At 53.0% G+C, this 20,798-nt stretch overlaps 6 protein-coding genes across 6 annotated transcripts; 4 read left to right on the top strand and 2 right to left on the bottom strand.

The window, feature by feature from the left end:
- Positions 1 to 901: 901 nt before the first annotated feature.
- On the top strand, positions 902 to 3,921 carry OSH3 (Oxysterol-binding protein 3; the record flags this gene model as incomplete). The annotated part of the gene is made up of 2 exons (XM_056209131.1): positions 902 to 937; positions 991 to 3,921. The coding sequence occupies 2 exons, from the start codon at positions 902 to 904 to the stop codon at positions 3,919 to 3,921; spliced, it is 2,967 nt and encodes a 988-aa protein (XP_056075953.1).
- A 509-nt stretch (positions 3,922 to 4,430) lies between these two features.
- On the bottom strand, positions 4,431 to 6,135 carry RTF1 (RNA polymerase-associated protein rtf1; the record flags this gene model as incomplete). Its single annotated transcript, XM_056209132.1, has 3 exons — positions 4,431 to 5,173; positions 5,222 to 5,979; positions 6,059 to 6,135. 3 exons carry the CDS (start codon positions 6,133 to 6,135, stop codon positions 4,431 to 4,433), a joined length of 1,578 nt encoding a protein of 525 aa, XP_056075954.1.
- A 372-nt stretch (positions 6,136 to 6,507) lies between these two features.
- On the top strand, positions 6,508 to 7,329 carry COQ7_1 (ubiquinone biosynthesis monooxygenase Coq7; the record flags this gene model as incomplete). The annotated part of the gene is made up of 1 exon (XM_056209133.1): positions 6,508 to 7,329. One exon carries the CDS (start codon positions 6,508 to 6,510, stop codon positions 7,327 to 7,329), a length of 822 nt encoding a protein of 273 aa, XP_056075955.1.
- Positions 7,330 to 8,012: 683 nt separating this feature from the next.
- On the bottom strand, positions 8,013 to 12,005 carry N0V89_000310 (uncharacterized protein; the record flags this gene model as incomplete). The annotated part of the gene is made up of 2 exons (XM_056209134.1): positions 8,013 to 9,012; positions 9,061 to 12,005. 2 exons carry the CDS (start codon positions 12,003 to 12,005, stop codon positions 8,013 to 8,015), a joined length of 3,945 nt encoding a protein of 1,314 aa, XP_056075956.1.
- Positions 12,006 to 14,966: 2,961 nt separating this feature from the next.
- Positions 14,967 to 16,876, top strand: N0V89_000311 (uncharacterized protein; the record flags this gene model as incomplete). Its single annotated transcript, XM_056209135.1, has 3 exons — positions 14,967 to 15,213; positions 15,263 to 15,660; positions 15,707 to 16,876. 3 exons carry the CDS (start codon positions 14,967 to 14,969, stop codon positions 16,874 to 16,876), a joined length of 1,815 nt encoding a protein of 604 aa, XP_056075957.1.
- Positions 16,877 to 17,857: 981 nt separating this feature from the next.
- N0V89_000312 (uncharacterized protein) lies at positions 17,858 to 18,983 on the top strand (the record flags this gene model as incomplete). Its single annotated transcript, XM_056209136.1, has 2 exons — positions 17,858 to 18,122; positions 18,178 to 18,983. 2 exons carry the CDS (start codon positions 17,858 to 17,860, stop codon positions 18,981 to 18,983), a joined length of 1,071 nt encoding a protein of 356 aa, XP_056075958.1.
- Positions 18,984 to 20,798: the final 1,815 nt, after the last annotated feature.

Raw genomic sequence — 20,798 nt, forward strand, 5'->3', positions numbered from 1 at the left:
TACCATAGTAGGAGACCGTTGAAGCGAAGAGAGGACGCGACCATCTCTCGCATCGCGTGTTCGGTGAGTCCTATCGGCGTCGCTGTCCTTCACCGGATGTGGCGGAGCAGACAAATGCCTCGAGCAACGGAGCGGAGGCTCCTGTTAAGCCGCTGCCGAGGCAAGGTCGCCCTCCACGAGAGAAGCCGTTGGACGTCATCGACATGTTTGCACCTGAACACGCTGGAGTGGGCCCAGACGGGCGGAGGGTGTCCGCGTGAAAGGGACCGCACGTGGCTTTCGGGCCTTTACATCAGCACTTGAGAGACGCCTGACGGCTACGGGACGAGAGCTGAGACTGTTGCTCCCAAGCAGACAGGCTGAGAACAAAGTGTGGCTGGCCGGTGATCGACCGGGATGCGAGCGACAGCGACCCCAGTGGCACGGCGCCTCATGACATGCCGGATGGCCAGGATATGAAAGACCAGGTCGTCAGCATTCCAGGCTGCTGTTAACTGCAGGCTCAGTCAAGTAATCGCGCACTGAAGAACTGAAGAGACGGTGACCGCAATTCGCCCGGTGGCCCCCAATCGCTTTGACATTTCGTACACGTCGGCCGTAACGACCGCCGAGGCAGGGTCCCTTCCCTTTGGACAGCGACTTCCAAGAGATCTAGCAATCCAACCCTATATCACCGCGACGGCTGTAAAGAGCACAGAGTCCAGTCGCGTTACATGTACTAATCGCTATTGTTACTGTCGCACTGCGATGCGCGTTCGCTGAAAGCCCGTGACGTGGACCCTTGGTACCGATTATTTGTTGCTATTCAGCTGCCCGCATTCTCAGGCTCCAACCGCCGCGGGGAATAACCTCAAAGAGCCACACCCACGTCTAGGACAGGCAATTGCTGCAATTTATAGCCATGGCTGGCATGGAGCAGCTCGAAATCCACAGCAAGGCAAGTTTCCCGACCGCCACGATGCATAGAACCGCTGCTGATTGCCGGCCTAGTCGTATCTTGTTCGCTGGGTAAACGTGTCTGCTGGACACACTATTTCATGGAGCATACAACCTCACAAGAAGTCGATCAACTTCGGTCTCTATAAGCACCCTGGCGCGGCGACCGGAAATACAACCACCGTAACGTCCCTCTCCACCTTCGAACCTCCTCCGACGCCCGGCCTTGACGTGCCCACCGGCCGTGGACGTGGCCAGTCTACCTCGCGCAATGACAGAACGGTCGTATTCGAGAAGTTGGAGAAGATTGGACTGAAGCAGGTACACTGGGTTGGAAAATGCGAGGCTGAAAAGGTGTCCATAGGAACGTGGGATGTGCCCGACAATGAAGGTGGCATGTATGGCCTGGTGTTCGACAATACGTTCTCCAAGACGGTGTCCAAGACAGTTACATTCGTGCTGATGACATATCCGACCAATGCACCGCCAAAGTCGGGTCACCACATGCACTATGCTCAGGCTATGGGAGGGCAGAGTTCAACAAGCCTAGGATCCAGTCCAGCATTGGGACCAACTGCTGCACAGTCTTCGGAATCACTACCGCACCCACCGCTCGCAGACCGGCCCAAGTCCTCGTATGCGCCAACAGCTGCACCCTCGCTAAGCTCTTCGTTCCTCACTGGAGTCCTGCAAAAGAAGCGGAGGAAGAGGAACCAGGGATATGCCAGGCGGTTCTTCTCGCTCGACTTCACGTCTTCAACACTATCCTATTATCGAAATGATCACTCTTCGGCATTGCGCGGCGCCATACCCCTTTCTTTGGCTGCCATTGGGGCAAATGGAGAGACGCGGGAAATATCTGTAGACTCAGGAGCAGAAATATGGCATCTACGAGCCAACAATGCGAAGGACTTCGATACATGGAGGGACGCTCTCGATCGAGCTTCTCGCAATGCAGGTCTCGCCTCGCCGACATTACAGATACTAGACAGCTCCTCTAAGGGTGGATCACGTATTGCAAATGCGGCAGAAGAAAACGACTGGGCTAGAGTTGAAACCCTAGTAAGCAAAATCGCAGGTACAAGAGATGCGGTGCGAAGGCTCGCTCAGGATACGGACCCGAAATACCAGCAGGCAGCAGCACCTGTCCCAGCCAAACAGCCGCAGGACAGCTTGTCGCCAAGCCCCTCAGAAGAGAGCAGCGATTACTTCCTAGACGACAAGGGCTTCGATAAGAAGGCATTTTGGAAACGAAAAGCAAGCAACTCAGGGGGTCATAGCCCTGCGAGCCTATTCAGAAGAAGTGTTTCTGCCCAGACTGGGGTTGCGTCGCCGAGTGCCATTCCCCCTGTCCCTCCTCTTCCTGCTAATGGAAATTTGTCGGTCCCAAAACGAAACAATCGCCTTAGCGTGGCACACTCAACACAGAATGAGGGACTTCACGATCATTGCATGGAACTGCTACATGACCTCGACACAGTAGTAAAAGAATTTTCGTTGTTGATAGCAGAAAGCCGGCAAAGACGTACCCCCGCACCACTCTCTACTGTATCTTCTAGGCGAAGTATAGACTCGCAGGAATCTGCAGACGAATTCTTTGATGCCAACGACGGCGGAACTGCGCACTCGCAACTTCTAAAAATCCGTCGCGACAGCTCAGGAGCACACTCACATGACGAGGTCTCCGATGGAGAGTCTATATCATCCTCTGACAATGAAGGGGGCGGCTTCTTCGACAACCGCGCCTCCCTCGAGGTCCAACCCTCCATCTTCCCCAAGAAGCCTAAGTCCTTGACTCCACTCCCGCTGGACCCCGTGCCCCGTCGTAAGGATGTTCCGATATCAAAGACAACGCCTCCTAGCCTTATCGCTTTCCTTCGAAAGAACGTGGGCAAAGATCTCTCTACTATTGCTATGCCTGTCACGTCCAACGAACCCACTTCTGCTCTGCAACGTCTTGCCGAACAGCTAGAATACACCGAGCTCCTTGACGCAGCGACCCAGGTCCCGGCTGAGACTGGAGAGCGACTAGTATACATGGCCGCTTTTGCCATCTCTGCCTTCAGCAATGCCCGTGTCAAGGAACGCGCCACACGCAAGCCTTTTAACCCTATGCTAGGAGAGACCTTCGAGCTTGTCCGCGAAGACAAAGGCTTCCGTTTCGTCGCCGAGAAAGTCGTGCACCGCCCTGTACGCATGGCCTGTCACGCCGAATCAACAAATTGGACGTTCATGCAAGCTCCCACCCCGGTGCAGAAGTTCTGGGGTAAAAGCTTCGAGATCAACACGGACGGGAAGGCTCGAGTCTTCCTGCACGACGCGGGTGAGCACTACAGCTGGACCGTCGCAAGCAGCTTCCTCCGCAACGTCATCGCAGGCGAGAAATACATCGAGCCCACCGGCACCATGACCGTGCTCTGCGAAACTACAGGCGCAAAGGCAGTCTGCACCTTCAAAGCAGGCGGCATGTTCGCGGGCCGCTCCGAAGACGTCAACGTCCAGACTTTCGACAACGCGGGAAACCCGCTTACCGCCGGCGCGCAGGGGAAGTGGACGAGCGACCTCGTGCTCACACCCACGGGCAAGACGGTGTGGAAGGTCGGCGCGCTCGTCGATAAGCCTGAGAAGCATTATGGTTTTACTACATGGGCGGCGAGTCTGAATGAGATTACGCCGCTGGAGAAAGACCATATCCCGCCCACGGACTCGCGTCTAAGGCCTGATCAGCGAGCGGCGGAGAACCAGGATATGGATACCGCCGAGGCACTCAAGGCGCGCCTGGAAGAGCGGCAGCGTCAAAGAAGGCGGGTAATGGAAGAGCACGGGCAAGAGTGGACGCCAAAATGGTTCGTCAAGGGCGGGCCGGAGGTGGAGAGCGCGTTGGGCGGCGAGGAGGTGTGGCGGCTCAAGGCTGGGAAGGAAGGGTACTGGGAGTCTCGTGAGAGGGGCGATTGGGAGGGCGTCACGGATGTCTTTCAGGTGTAGTGTGTCTGTGGGTCTGCCCGAGATTTAGCTAGGAAAGGGGGTCACATACTTTGGAAAGCACCAGAGCGGCTGAGGTGTATAGGGAAGTGTTTTTGAATTTCCAAATATGGGGATGGCGGTGATAAAACTTCTGGTTGCCCTCGCTTCATACTACGTGATGAGAGATATGGGTGATTCATAATGTTGGTTCTATTCAGGTTCGAACGCCCCACTCGCGTAGGGGTATAAATAAGGGTTATCCTTGTTCAGCGAGATGTGAATTGTTCTGTGATGCAGGCGGAGTGTTGCGCAAACTCCTACGCTCACAGAATACTTGATATCCAACGTTTCTTCCCATAACGCCTTGCTATATGCTGCAAGTCTGGAACGCCAGGGAACGGTACAGTCAATCTTCTGAGGCCTAGATACCATTCAGATACAGAGCCCAAGGCACCAATTTCGCCGAGATGCCGATAAAGGGAGACAACGACCAAGAGCGGTCAACGTGCTTTAGAAGCGGACCGTTTCCCTCAGATCTCGATGTCAAGCCCGATGTCCATGGATGCGATGATATCGTCGTCCATCTTCGGCTTCCTGAACGTCGGCAATCCCTTCCGCTCCGTCTTCTCCTTCTTCTTCACCTCACCCTCTGGCTTCGGTGTCCCCTCTTTCGGCACACTGCTGGCCCTTGAGCTGCCGCCATCGAAGAGGTCATCGACCGACAGTAAGTCTTTCTTCGCTTCTTCGGCCATCCGCTTCTCCTCCTCAGCCTTCTTCCGCCTGACCTCATCCTCAGCGCGTTTTCGGGCCTTCATCTTCTCCTTGCGCTCCTCGAGCTGCAGTATGCGAATGCGTTCACGCTCGGCTTCGCGATTCTTGCGGTTGAGTTCGGCGAGGCGGTTTGCGGCTGCTTCAGATTGTGTGGGGATACGGGGCGCAGCTTCCTCTCCCCGGTCGCGATGCAAGAGGTGTGCGTATTTGTTGGATTTCTGGATGCGCGCATTGATGTCATCGTCGGTCCAGAAGCGGTTCTCGAAGGCCTTGATCTCTTCGATCTTCCTCGTTACGTGGGACTGCGTGGGCAGTTTGGCACTAGCTTCCGAGAGTGCTTGCCGGTATGCGTCAAAGTCGGCGTCGGTGAAGCGTTGATTGGAAAGGTATTGAAACTGATATTCCTTCTGGGTGGAGCCGTGCTTACAGACCACATATTGGTCTGTTGCGATGCGCTGACCGTCCTTGCCTTCGAAGACGTATGGTTTACCTGCTTGAAATCCTGTGGTGGGTTAGCCAGCATTTGAGCGATAGAGTTGGCAGAGCATACCCTTGATCTGCGCCATCTTGTAAATGGTCCTGCCCTGGGCTTGTCCGAAACCCACGCGGCCAAAAGCGCCGTGCATAGCCTCCTCAAAACCGGGCCAGAAGCAGACCTTCGAGAAGAAGCCTCGTCCGATGCGGATAGACTCGACGTCCCGCAAGGTGACAGGCAAGTCTTCGCGGACGGCAGGCTTGTGCTCAGTGTCCCAGTCGACATCTTCCTCGCCCTCAGCGTCAACATCTGAGCCGCCATCTCTGCCAGGAGAATCTGACCGCCGGCGGTCATTGCGGCGATCAGAGTCGCGCTGGCGCTGCTGGCCTTTCTGCTCGCGGGCGGCCGTATATGCGTCGAGTGCGGCATTCCTCTTCGGCTTCACCTGCCTGCTGCTCTTGCGGGAGTCCTCCGGCTCTTCAGAGTCAGCCTTCCTCTTTCGGTTGTTCATGGCCGCGCGCTTCTGCAGCTCAGCTTGGAAGTTGGTCCTGCTGATCTCTTCCGCTCGCTGACCCAGTATCTCCTCGCGCTCGAGTTGTGACATATTCATGATTCTCTGCTTATCTCTTTGGTCGATGAATTGACCTTCGAGGGGGTACAGCACGCCGGCATCGCGCGCTGGGGGTTCGTCCTCGCGGTCCGAGTCCGACTCGTCCATGTCGCCAGAGCCGAGTGAGTTGGGTGATGAGGCGGCGACTGATGAACTGGGTGGCGTTAACGACATGTTGGCGGGTCCAAAGAGAAAGGAGAGGGGCGCGAGGGTTTGCAGTTGACTGCGACGCAACGAAAGGCAAAGAGACGAGAAGCAAGCCAAAAGACTTATCAGCTGGCGGAAGTGAAAGGGAGACTCACGCTTCGCCTTCCTCGATGTCGACCTCCTCGTCACCGCCAGCGAGGGCGAGGAGCTCGTCGTCGAAATCGTCAGACATAGTGACTGTAGTGCCGACGTTCACAGAGGAAACGTGAAGTGGTGAGTATAGAAGTGCGCCGAAGATGCGCGTTCCGGGAGTCGGGCGGGCGACAGATAAAGCGGGTGTGGGAGGAGAAAGAAGGCTGTCGGCTTGGGGAAGGGGAGTGGGTGTTACTTTAAAGAGAAACGCGGTGGCCCAGCCCCAAAGTGCTGGGGTTTGCACGGACCCCTTGAGTAGCGCGCCGCGATTCGGGTGACGTGACTTGCGGTCCACGGGTGGGCGTGGGTCACTTTTTGGTCGTCGCCTCATCGATTCACTTTCACCCACCTGTACATTATTCACTCCTCACAGTGACCATCTTTCGTTCCGCAATTGAGTTTTCTGGACACTATGTCGTCCGCGCTCCTTCCCACACGATCATTGGCTCGCACTGCCGTTCGCAGCACCCAGCATTCCGTCTCCGAATTTACCGTCCCCTGTACCGTCGCTCGCACACGAAGGCGCATTCACTCCACACCCTCGAATCCAGTCCAGTACTCCCCAACGAAACGCTCCGTAGCAGCAGCAATACCACATGACCATACCGAACCCTCCGATCTTACCACACCCAATGACAATGCCGCCGCCACACCCATAAAACCGCTCTCCCAAGAACAGCGCGACTTCCTCGACTCTGCGCTGCGCGTAAATCAAGCCGGCGAACTCGCTGCAGTCTTGATATACACCGCGCAAACACCGCCCTTGCTCCGCGCGCATCCACACTTGAAAGGACTCATGAAGCACATGCACGACCAAGAAGTCGGCCACTTCCATTACTTCAACTCAATACTCGCAAAGCACCGCATCCGCCCCACAGCCATGTACCCCGTTTGGCATGCTGCTGCCACAGTCCTTGGGTGGGGCACCGCAGTCATGGGAAGGGAAGCCGCCATGGCGTGTACCGAGGCAGTGGAGACGGAAATTGGGACGCATTACAACGAGCAAGTGCGCGTGCTGCTGGACTGGGCGGATAAGCTGGAAGCACGGGGAGAGACACTGGGTGAGGAGTTGACGGTACTGATCAAGGAGTTGAGGCGGATACGAGATGAGGAGTTGGAGCATTTGGATCATGCGGTCGAGAACGATAGCAAGGAGGCGAAGCCCTATGAACTGTTGACGAATGTCATAAGAGGAGGCTGTCGGACCGCGATTTGGATTAGCGAGAAAGTGTAAGATTATGATTCTGTATTTGTATCGCGATATGTTGTATTATAGTTATGTATTGTAGCGCGATATGTTGTACGATACCTGATACGAACCACACAATTCTATATGAGTCTATATAGCGATGAACAACGAAAGAATTTAGTATGTGACGAATGAACATGTATTGGATTTATAAATAGTATAGTTTCTAAGAACACGGTCATGGAAGGCAGCGACCGTATAGCTCGTATAGGCCGTATTCTGTACATTTACCGTATCCTGTATATATACGGTACATATACGGTATCTCTGTAACTATGTGATTACTGCGTTTGCTTTTGTATCTATTAGTATATTTGATGTATCTCGTATCTGTACGTCCTGTACATCCGCTCCACGTGTTGTGTAGAAATTGTACTCATAGGGTGCTGCTGACCCGCTACTTGTGGATCTTGGATATCCCGTATCTGTAAATTTCGTAAATATACCGTAAATACCGTATCTGTACATCTTAGAATGCGAGATTTTGTACATCCTGTACCTTTGTATCTGCTCATTCTTCACTTTGGCACGACGCACCACATTCTTTTCCTGTCAGAACTGGCCAGAGAGATAATCGCATTCTCGTATATGACAGTACTGAACGCTCAACAAACGCCTCGTTACCCCGTTTCCATGCTCCCTCACTCCAATGCCAAACTGACAAGATCTTACTCAAACCCACCACTTAACCTACTAAGCACACTCCTCTTCCCCCTCGCCATCCCCACCTTCTTCTTCAACGCCTCCTTCCTCCTCCCTTCCACCTTCTCCAGAACAGCCCTCCTCTCTGCCTCCCTAGCCTGAGCATGAATGTTGCTCTTTCCCGTGCCACCTCTTCTCACGCCCCCTTCGCTGCTCTTCCCCATCGACGTTGTCGACCGCTCAGAGGCCGCAGAGAGATTACTAGTCGCCCGACGGATCAGAGACGGCACGCGGAATCCTCCAACGCTCCCGGCGGAGGGCGTCTGAAATGCCATATTTGAAGTGGTGGAGGATTCGGTGGCTAGGGATGGGGTCCGCGATAGGCGGTTTGTGACGATGCGCTCCGTGCGAGTGACGGTGGTGGAGGACTCGTCTTCTGAGTCAGAGAGGGAGATGTATTGTGAGTCTGGGACAACGTCGCGTGGGTCTTCGAGGAGTTCGGCGACAGAGTCTTTGATATCAGCTGCGGAGATGGGACGTCGTGTCATGGCGTCTGCTGCGGCCGTCCTTCGCAGATGCGGTGGCGGGCGATTTTCCTTCTCTTGAGAATCTGCTGACCTGCGCTTGAGCTGGTCAATAGGTGCACCGGCGGTTTGCGAGTCTGGAACAATGGATGCCTCTTCCATATCTTGCTTCTCGTCGTCAGATTGAGAAGCTGAATTGGCTGTTGGCTCTTCAGGATGATCTAGAAATTCGAGATCAAAGTCATCGGAGTGGTCCATGATAGTGGCGAAGAAAGCTTTGCGCTTGGGGTTCTCAGCCATCTTGCCGATCGCTTGGTCCTGCTTAAGTGCGCGGAACATCTGGTCAAATTCCCGCTGCTTCTTCCGCTTGCGCATCTCCAGCTCGTCTTCAGAGTCGGACATATCGAAGGCATCCCCTGCACCTCGTTTGCGAAAGGCACCAGTCTGGAGGTCCTTATAGATTTTTGCCACGCTCGCGTCGTGCTCCTTACGCGCTTTATCACTATACTGTGTCAGTGAAGACCTAACTTCTGTGCTGTGTTTAACTTACGCAAACAAGGCGGCAATCTTCCGCTCGTCGACCTTTACATCGCTCGTATCGATCATCTCAGCGAGATCTGCATCCTCTTCTCCGCTATCTTCGTCACTTGCGCCTCCGATGCCCTTATATTCATCGTCGGATTCATAGGCCTGTTCGTCGAGATGTTCTCTCGCTGCGCTCGTCTTCTTGTTGAAGGTGTCGATCTTGTTTTGTTTCTTGGCTGCTTTCTTGAGGAAGCTAAAGGCATCCTCCGTCGCCGGCCTACCGATCTTAGCTTCAGCCTCGGACGCCGAGAAAACGTTTTCATCGTCAACATCCGACAGTACGACCGGAGCCTCTTTGCGTCTCCTACTGAGCTTGCCCTTGCGTTGTGCGATGGGAGATTCTGCCACAGGTAGCATGACAGTATCTATAGTGGACTGTGGCGCCACAAGCCCGGCAGGTGAGCGAGAAAGCAGGAAGCCAGCGTCTTGAGTGGGTTCTGGTACTTCCGAGGCCTGTGTGTGGGAGAAAATGGTGGTCTCTTCCATCAACTGGCTGATGCCTAGGCTCATAGGAAGAGAGCCATCCTGAGTGAACTCCTGTTGAGAGGCTGCGGCCTGGCTGTTGGGCACGACAACGTCGTTGTTTTGGCTGAAGTTGGGCTGGCTGTCAGGTAGACTGCGAAGGAAATCGATAGAGTCCTGTTCGGGCTCTTCAGGGAGTGGCTGATCGGCTTGGGAATCTACATCCAGAATGGCCATTGTGCCTGCGAAGGCTTGAGTGAGACCTATTGCTGGTGCTACATTGCCGAAGCCGAACGCAGCCATGGTATCGTCCTGGGTAGCCACTTGTGTGGGAGAGCCATGAAGCTGCATCGTGCTTCCCTCATCCTCGTCATCATCGTCGACAACGACCTTGCGAGTGCGTTTTGCAGGGCCCTTACGCACAGCAGCTTGAGGCTTCGCATCCAGCAAATCATCATCTTCGCGATCCTGTGGTTTTTTATTGGCTTGATGTGGCTCTTCCTCGTCATCTTCGTCGGCCATCGCGTCAATCAAAGCATTCGCAGCATCAGCTTCTGATCCTTCGGGATGGTCTTCCTCGTTTTCAGCGTCGTCGTCAAGCTCCTGTTCGTCGTCTGCTTCTTCGTCCTCGGAGCCAGAAAGCTCGAGCTCGACCTCATCGGCACTCTTCAGGTCCTCGGCAGCATCTTCTTCGTCTCCACTCGCTACGTAGTCCTCGTCTTCTTCCTCATCGCTTGAAGCAAGGCCATCTCCGACTTCACCATTCTTCTTCGCAAGCTCCCGCTCCCGCTTAGCCAGCTTAAGATCCTTTTCTTTCTCCTTCTCAAACTGCGCCACGAGATCTTCGATAGCCGTTTGACGTTTCTCCTTCTCCTCTTCAGTCTCGACAATGATGCCCTTTGCACGGAGCATCTCGATCTTCTCCTGCCTCTCCTTTTGAGCTTGCTGGCGAGCCTTCTGAAAGAGGGTACTTTGAAGTTGAACCATGTTCATAGTCTTCTTTCCTTTGGAACCCTTCTTACCAGGCGAGGTAAGCTGAGCAAGATGCCGAAGGTGTAGTAGGGACGAGCTCTCTCGTTCCTTCTTCGCTGGGAGCCTGTCGAAGACAGGAAATCGACTCTTCGGTTTTACCACCTGAAGCTCATCATCTGAATCGTCAAGATCCACCATGATCTCCGAAGTGGACTTGTTTGGCACTACGTGGGTGTTCTGCGCAGTCACTGATTGTGACATTTCCATCATCTGATTTGGTGGGAGGTGCTCAAATTCTGGGGCACGGCCTTTGCCTTTGTCGGTTTTCGTCGGCACTGCAAACATTGGTTCTGGTCCTGTCAAAGTCTCATCTTTCTTTGGCCCATCTTCAAAGCTTGGTGGGCTTGTGGGTGGTGTGTCGCGAGCTTGAGCAGCCTCAACGTCGGAAGTTGCAGGCACGGAGCTGGTCTCCGGTGTCGGAAGACCTGTCGGGTCAGACTCCTCAAGACTCTGATTGAACCCGAATTTCGCAAATAGATCTTTGGTGCCATATCTCTTCTTCGTCTTGGCCTGATGGGTGAGCTGCATGTTCCGGACAATGCGTTGTTGATCTCGAGCCATGGCTTCCAAGGCTTTCTTGCCAGCTTTGCGAGTGGGTTTAGCAAGTTGTGTAAGTCGTCTGCTGCCTTCTCCATCTGAATTACTGCCGGGCTCTTGATCTCCTCCCTGTGGAGAGGTCTTTGTGCGTCGCTGCTTTTCTTCCGATCGTTTGGCCAACCTTTCGGCGCGTATTCGTTCGACTCGTTCTCGGAAGTCGTTGCTGCGTCTAGGTGTTGTTCGCTCTAAAGCATCGTCAGATAGATTTGCGTCACGCGTTGGTCTTTTGACGGGCGACGATTCCGGTGTGACAAATAGTCCGAGAGAGGGCTGACGTGACCTTGCACGAGGAGGGGATGATACAGCGGGTGAGCCCGTCCTTTCCGGTCGTGTCTGGAGCTTGCGAACGCGATTCGCGCGTACAGGCGCGTCATCTTCGTCCTCGCTGCTGAGTGCAGCAGTGGTAACAACTCGTTTCTGAGCTTCTTGAGTGGGCGTTGCGCGTCGGCGCTCCAAGCCCGTACTAGCAAGCAGTCGTTGCTTGATACGCTCGTACGCTCCTTGGCCATTGTCTTCTTCCTCCTCACCACTGCTGGCAGCAACTGGTTTCACAGCAGCCAGACGTCGCTTCGTGCGCTCATAGGCATCCTCATCACTGTCGCCCTGTTCCTCCTCTGATGAGTTTTCCGTGGTGTTTTGCTGCAACCGTGACAGCAGTCTACCGGTCGTCCTCCGAACGAGTGCTTCGTCTTTATCTGATTCAGATTCACTCTCTGCGAGCTTGGAGAGCGCGTTGGTAGCAAGTGGAGGTTGTATTGAATGCGCGGTATTGGGTGAGGTGCTTCGACGAGCTTCGGTGGAGCTCATAGTTGCCGCCATAATGTTTGTTACGCGCGTTACTATCGTGAAGCAACTGTTTGGGCGCTGTACGTTATGCTGCGTGGAAGGACAATGGTATGCAATTCCGATATAGCATACATGCGGCAAAATCTCAATTGATGATAGAAGAGGTAATGTTTGAATCTGTCAGTGGAAATCTGGCATAGCAATTGGAGAAGGCGGGGATCGGCTTTGGCTGATGGGAGCTAACACTACGGTCGCGAAAACGCGTCGCGGCGTTTTCGCGACGCGTTGACCCAGGTGCACCAGCCACAAGTGGCTCAACTATTTCGTCATCACCACCATCACTCCCCTACTGCACATTCTTATGACAAGATCTACATCAGATGTTAGGTATCAGTGTCCTATATTCAGCGGCGCGATAACGTGTCTTAGGCAAGACATGCGATGGTGTGAGCCAAGATCTTTGACTTCGTACGCTGAAGACAGTGGACCATCAACACGCTTCGTCAGACTTCGGAACGTGCATGACACGCCCAAGAGCAACGAGACGTACTTCTACGATGTCCACGAATACCCAACAGTGGTACTCGATCTCCGTTTGACACGTGACACTACCCACAATCCTCGCATAAAGTCTCATATGCGAGCCTCCTGGACGCGTTGTCATGGCTCAGATCAAGCATGCTCGTATCATGCCCAACAATGCCTCTACGATAGTGACGATTCCACATTGGCACATTGGGCCGACTGCGATTGTGGAAGCTCGGACTTCATGGTGGTGAGATCGGGTTGGGTGCTACGTTGATCCGCGCGTGTTTCTTGAAACATCTAGAGGTGTTCCAATGACGTTCGTTAATTTTATTATAGGACGCCAAATCGTTCGTTTTTCATGCGCTCGTTTCTGTTTATGGCCAAGTGAACGTTGTGCGGTTCAATTCACCGAAGCCATCTTGGGAGAACAGAGCTTGCCCTACAAACGTATTCGACTTTGCTAATCTTATCGTTGTCGAGACTGACCTAGTCCAGCCCGAAGCGGACTCTCCTCACTCCGTAGGATGACTTTAACCTCCGCATCCTACTGCTGTAACGAAGGATCAGGTTCCTTATGTGCAGCAAACAGGTTCCCTGAGAATGCACTCAACAGCTCAATTCGTGTAATTCGACTAGCCAGCACCGCAAACACCACCCGAACGGGCTGTGGTAAGCTATTTCTCTACACGAACATAGCTGAGCATTTGGCCGTTGTCCTCGTATCTGGAGGAAAGCATTGCCAGCTGAGGTAATAGAGTCTCGGTGCCCGGCCGCCTCAATGAATCTGGCCCATGTACGGCCCGGTCAGTATTTCGGAGAAATGCAGGGTATCCATCCAGCACTTCGCCTCTCTTTTATTTCCTACGCGGGCTCCTCTCCGCAGTGGCGTTAGTTCCGGTCTGCCTACTTACGGATTGATGTTACCGAAACCGCAAGACCACTGCACGTCTGTGGTTCAGTCCGATGCTGTAACATCCCGGGAACTAGGAGATCAGCGCCAACGGGGCACTTTCATCTTTTTCTTTTGCCGGATGTTTCGTTTTCATCATACGACTGCATCTACCGGCAACGCCAACCCCTGCACTGTGGGCGTTCACCAGGTCGGAAGTAGAATTTCCTTCCTGTTCTGGCCATCTCCTAAGGGTATGCTGAAAATAGTATTACTGTTCCGCTTACGTGCAGTTGAAACCTCGTACCCCAGATGAAGGGCGAGCGCCAAGCCGCAAGCCAGGACCAATTGAACTGGCTTGTCGATAGGAGCATATCCTAGAGAACCATCAAGCTATCGTTGACGCCATGCACAATTCCTTCCTTATCTCGCTTTCATGGGGGATCTGCCGCGGAAAGGCGCACCCGCAGGGTTACCGTGGACGCGATCACGAACACACGTGAGGGTATGGCGATCACTTACGCGTCAGACAGCGCAGCAAGCTCCACACGCGATGTCTTATAGGGATGCATAACGAGCATTAAGTCTTTGAGATCGTATGCACGACCCAGGAAATGTTATGGAGGATAACAGAACCAGTGACCTTTCCATTGACGAATCTACTAAATGCGAGACGTAGCTTATGAGTCGTAGTCACCATACAGTATGTCTTGTAACCTCAAGAGACACCCAACTGGTACCGAGCGTAGCGATGAAGACTGCGACAGAATACGACCAATCACCTCAATGGATTCGCTGATATAGAATTAAAGGTTTGTTAAGTGAAGCAAAACCAGCTTCACCAAGTCGTGGGGCACAAGCAAGCGAAGGCTCGAGATGCTGTTTGCGACGAATCCTCAGGCAACGAGAAACCTGTTGCGGTCCTCTTAAGGCTGTGCTGAGAAGCTGAGGAAGTGCACGATGGTGTTTTCTTGTCGCCGACTGTGGGCGAGTAGAAGCGGCTCCACGTCCGGACTAGCGCGGTTTCATAGTTCTACCCCTGAGTTGAGCAACCGGCAGCCGTCGACGGTTCTCGAGGCCGTCGACGCCATCGCAGCCATTATGGGACGAAGATCTACAACGAAACTCATTGCGCGATCAGGGACTTGCTGTGCGCCCGGCAAGGCGCAATCAAACGCGGACTTTGGAAGAGCAAAGGATCTCGCGCGGTGTCGGGAGAGACACAACGCTTAGTCGTCGCATCCCTGTGCTAAATATACATAGCCCTGCGCACGGGGAGGGATGACAGCGCGCATGCCAAGCGGGTTTCATGGGCATCCCGATGAAACGGGTTATCCTCAAAACAAGAGCCATCCGCTCCGCCCGGGAGATTGGACGATCAATGACTTTCTGACGGGCTAAGATCCAAGCGCAGACCTCTGCAACCATCGACAAAAGCGCCGCTCCTTCTCGAACCCATCGAATCTGGGCACACGACTCTCCTTTCTTGCGACTCCAATATAACACCCGCCGAACCTGGCCTCTCCGCAGTCAATTTCCGGGATGAAATTGGAGTCTTTACGCGCCTTATAGAAAACATGGATACCGACGAACATCAACTGTACCAATATGGCACTCCCCAGGCAAACAATAGCTTCAAGCGACCGCGTCGTAGCCTACAGAGTTCCACGCCCCTTAGCAGCGTGACGGAGAGCGCGTCGCCCTCACCACGACTGTCTGGCCAGCTGTCGCTCACACCCGAGGTTATCGATCACATTAATGCATTGAAGCATCTCGACGACAAGCAAATTCTACTATTGCTACAAGCTGCACGAAGCAATGGAGGTCAGTATCATGATAACAACGCGTAGGGGTGTCGCTCACGTTCGTCTAGACTCCATGCGCAGCCTCTCCAGTATGTCGGGCCCTGACAGGTCGTCAATGGCCAGCCTCGGCAGCCGCAATTCGTTCCTTAGCGTACCTTCGAGCAGAGTTACAAGCATGATGTCCGATCCCAGGTCTTCGATTGCCTCCACGGATTCTTCCTTCACACACTACAGCGCCGTCTCCTCGCGCCTCTCGACCGCCTCATCCCGTTTATCTACCATCTCCAATACCTCCGCGCCCAAGAACTTTGCATGCACGTTTTGCGACAAGGCATTAAAGTCAAAGCCATACTGGAAGTCACATGAGGAGGAGTTCCATGAGCAGCGGCTCACCTGGCGATGTCCGGACTGCGAACAGATATTCCATGCTGGCAAGCGGTTCCGTGAGCATCACACGAAACTTCATGTAAGGTCGCGTCGCTCAACTTTTTTTGCAGCACTAACGATGGTAGGGATGCGAGAACTGCAAGCAGCCCAGAGAAAGCGGACAACCAACCAGCCGGAAGGCATCGCCGTGTGTGAAGAAGTACGAGATTGTCATGCATGACAAAGACGCGTGGGGGTGTGGATTCTGCGCCTGCCTGTTGACTACCTGGGAAGAGCGATGCGAGCACATTGCCATGCACTTTGAAGAGAAGAAGTCGAAGTGGAACTTTACCAATGTGATTCTGGGCCTTCTAAAGCAGCCTGAGGTGTCGGAATCATGGACTCGGTTGATGACGCAACGGCACGGCGACGTACAGGACTATCCTCGTTTCACCTGGGAGTCGAAGAAATGTAACCGTCTACGATACAAGCTCGAGACCAAATGGGATACACGGGTTTTCGATGTCGACAAGGTTGTGCAAGAGACGTACGATTTGGCAGAGATCGAACCCGCGGATATTGCCGAACCTGCAGCTGAGACAGCGGCCGAAGTGCAAGAAGCTCCAGAGCCGACAGAGACCATTAGCTGCAAGCTGGAGATGGATTTCGGGAACGATCAGCGACTCCACTCGTCCCATGGCATCCCGACCGAGCACATGATGGATCTCGACCCCGTGGACACTCCACAGGCTATGCACCACGACTTGCAATCAGCTCAATGGCCCGTCACTACCGACATAACGCAGACCACCATGGCTACCGACCCTGGTATGGGCGCTTTCGGAGGCTTTACGCCTAGCCATATGGCGCACATGTCTACGGATTTCTCCCAGCCTGTCACTCAAGGTTTCCAACCTTCTTGGTCAAATGCGGGCTTTGTATCGACGCCAGACCTAGTCGCTTTCCAGCAACAGAACTCTTACATGAACTACAACGCCCCGAAAGAGGTTGTGCAGGTTCCGACATCTCAATATGCCAACTTCGGCCAGTATCCTCGGCAGAGTGTGCCTCCGAATTTCATGCATCACACTAGCACCCCATCAGCCTCTCGTCGTTACATTCCCAAGCTGATCAACATCGCGAGTCGTCCGTCGAGTTCCCATATGTCTGACCAGCCTCCACCACCGCCGCCAAAGGATGAGCACACCAACCGCTTCTCCAGGATGATCATGAGACGGCGGCCCAGCAACATCTCACAACATACTGTTGTCTCGCAAAGAGACATTGGGTGGAATGATGAGCTGAACTGGGGCTAATTGCAACCCAATCTTGTGTCGGACGAGCTCACTACTCATCGCCGGCTGGTTCCGGCATCCGCACACCACCCTCCTTTACAAATACAATAAACAAAACTCACTGAGAAAGTGATTCCGAACCTCGCCTTTCACGAAACCAGGCCGACGAACGAATGTAACGATCGTCCATCCCGGCGCGTCAGACGAGCACAGTGTCACCTCCACGGTTGTCTCCAATTATTTCCTTTTTGATACACCAACGTTCATGTCTGTTTATCTTGACTTAGCAAAAGGCGGACTGTAGGGTATACCCATAATGTATTCGATTGAATGTTTGCTACGTCAGATTCCCCCAGCTTCGGCTACGCCCCAAAGGACTACTATTGTAGTGTTTTTGATTATAATAACACCCCCGATTATCTTGTAAGCGTTTCTTGTCTGAGTAATGTTGTCAAGATGGTTGTAATGAGGGAGTAGGTATACCTGCATGGGTCAATTGATCGAATGCGACTTTAGAAGTTGTCCTGCAATGAGTGAAGGGTCTAGTGACGTATCGCTTCCGGTTGAGACGTGACCATTTCGGCATGCTTTCATCTACACCCGATTTGCATGCGACAAATTCTGGCATACTGGGGAAGACGGAGCTTATGTGCCTTCGACTGTCAGAGCTCAGATGAATACATGTACACGCCGAAGGCGACATCAAATCAAATCAAATGCTGGCTGGCGTTTGCGGCGTTTAATCCCGTTTGGGTTCGCGCCAGGGTCTTCTTCACACCAAACCATCATCGTCATAACGCAAATGCGGCCTCTACACCGGCGGGGAAGATTATAAATGCCGCGTGCCGACACCGCGGCATCTGGATCAATCGTGTTGCTAATCTCGCCAAGATACGCACTAGCATATACCGGCTTCCCCCATATTCGACGTTTAAGAAGGTATACTGAAGATTCGCAACAGCTGTTCCGATAGAAGAAACCATCAACGGGCAAATTAGAACGATGGCACTTTCCAACGCTAGCCAGCTTGCTGTCATCTTCCTCACTTTTCTTCTTCCGATCCTCACATACCTATACTTTAACCACAGGCCTAAGGAGAGCTCCGCTGGGCCATTACCGCCGCCGACAGAGATTACCGATATTTTCATACATCCCATCAAATCATGTCATTACTTAACTGTCAAATCTGCAAAGTTATTGCCCACTGGACTGGATCTAGATCGGCACTGGATGTGGGTTAGCTACCCTAAACTCGAATTTCAGACCAGTATGTGTTCCAAACACCTGGAGGTTACGATGTCCATGTGCTGACGCTCCATCAGTCCGTCAAAACTCGAGAATGACCCTCATTCGCCCAAGCTATGACGCCAAATCAGATACGCTTACCGTTGTGGCCCCAGCCCCAAACTCCATTGATCAAAAGCTCCAGTTCTCCGTCCCGGCACATCCCTCGCAGGAATGGTTGGAGAAGAATACCGAGTTCGTCGAAGCAAACATCTGGGGCAAAGAAACCCCCGCTCATGCGTATTCTCCCGAGCTGACAGGCCCTTTCAACGAATTTTTCGGCAAGGAAGTCAGGTTGGTATACAAGTCCCCTTTCTTCGACGCACCGCGGAAACTGCCTTCAAATGGGGCGGAGAAAATACTAGGAAGGCCAGCATCGACGTGTTTCCCGGACCTTATGCCCATCCTCGTTGGATGCGAATCCAGCATCGATGAGCTCAACTCACGCGTTCGTGCCAACGACGACATCACCATTGACATACATCGATTCCGGCCAAACATCGTCGTAAAGGGTAACAAACCATGGGATGAAGATCGATGGAAGACGCTGCGCATCTTGCCGAAACCAGGTTCTAAGAGCGCGACGCAAAGCTTCGTCCTGGACGTCACCCAAAGGTGCGCACGGTGCCAGGTTCCCAACGTCGATCCGGAGTCTGCGGAGAAGCACAAGAGACAGCCTTGGGATACCTTGATGAAGTATCGAAGAATCGACGAGGGCATCAAGTATAAGCCTTGCTTTGGGATGCTGTGTGTACCGAGGGGTGAGGGAGGTATGTTGGAAGTAGGGATGAAGATGGAGATCCTGAAGGTCACGGACAAGCATCGGTATATCCCAGGATTTTGAGAGCGATCTGTGTAACAGAAAAAAATGGGGAAACGGTTAATCTCTACGGGCACAATGTAGGGAACACTTCGTCGCCAGTGCGTAGCTGGAAATTCCGACAGGACCCTGATGTTTTTGCTCTCTACGCCCTGCTTTGGGACTCCTATTCTGACAGAAACTTTGTACTCCAAATGCGCAGGTGCGCGCTCAATCAGGGAAATTAAGTGTGACCAACACTCTGGTTAGGTAGCGAACCATACCGAGTCCTACGCTAAGGCGTCGCTCAACAGGTCGCTCGACCGCACCTTGATTGGCATCACGAGATGTTATGCTGACGCCGGTGCCCAAATACAGGCCATGTTCTGCCACGCGCGTTCGTATAGAGCTCACATGGTCCCACCCAAGAGCGCACAGCACGACAGCACCCAAGCACAGCATCAACTGGATGCACGATCAATATCCTCAGAAATCACATGTCGTCAGCCTACCTCGAGCTTCAGCCCTTTTCTCACTTTGTTCCCTCCTCATATGCAGACGAAGTTCCACCGTTGTTCCATCGATGAAGCCCCTCCTCTTCTTCGCTCTCTTACTGTCGTCCCACGCTACGGCAACCCAGTTTTTCATCGACCCAAATGTTTTCTCTAATCCGGTTTTCGCTCCGTTGTGGGTAAGCAATGCCCTCGTACAAAGTGACTATTTTATGCTATTGCTGTTGTTTGAAACATTCGGATTTCTCTTCGAAGTCTGAGATTATCAATCTTTAACAGCGAGCTAAGACACTTACTTAAACCTACTTATCCTATTTTATAACTATCACACTGACTATGTTCCTCCGCATTGCAGCACGACCGCTACAATGCACAGGTAATAGCACCACATAATGGCTGGAGCCTGCCCGGCAATTTCACGCATCCTCCCGCAGCGAACTGCAACAGTACAGACTTCGATCGCAACGAACGCCTCGTCATCAACTCTACCTATCCTCTCCAATGGACGTGGACTAATCTAAATAAGAGCATATCGTGGGATGTGTACCTGGTGAATGAACACTACGAGAAGCGTCTGATATTCCGTAAGTTTCCTGCCTTTCAGCAGTTGTGGTGATCGCTGACTTTAGAAAGGTCCCTTAGGTTCCCAGCAGAACATGACTGGATACTTGTGGGAGGTGAAGGATGCTCCGAATGATCCATTTCTCGACAGCGCGGCGATGGTCTTCTTTTACGTTGTTAAGAGAGATGGGACCTGGGCTGAGGGTTTCGCGAGCAGGTTTGTCAATATAAGTCAGGTTGAGGTGAAGGCTGTGGCGGCGACTTCGGCTGCTGGCGTTGGTGGGGTTAGTCTGTTTATTGGAATGCCGTTATTGGTGGTTATAGCACTTATTTTTGTGTTGTAGTATACAATCTGTATCAAATATCAAGACGTGGGGTTTTCCGGTGATCATACCCGTATAAGCTCGTCTTTCCATGAACTAAGTATGATTTCCTTCAAACATTCGCGCGTATTCCTGTAGCTTACCCAATACACCGCTGGACGTGTTTGCAATAGGATTAGAAAAGGCTTTTTTATGTCTGAGTGCGTGATTAGGTACATGAATGATACTAGACACTGAAGTAGGAGATACTAAAAGGTAGCGGAGCCCTCATGCTCCAGGACACAGAGAGGCGAATGGAAGCTGTTGGGACGATAAGTTCCTCTGGTAGTATGGTTACGATTTTCGCGTCAGATAATTTTCTGATCGTCCAAACAGGACGCAGCATGTGCACAATCACTCGATTTCCCGAGGAGCTTCTGCAGGGCGTAATCTGACCACACGTTCGAGTTCGGAACGCTAGCTTT

This window comes from Didymosphaeria variabile (assembly GCF_027946475.1).
Source record: "Didymosphaeria variabile strain IMI 356815 chromosome Unknown scaffold_1, whole genome shotgun sequence".
NCBI lineage: Eukaryota > Fungi > Ascomycota > Dothideomycetes > Pleosporales > Didymosphaeriaceae > Didymosphaeria > Didymosphaeria variabile.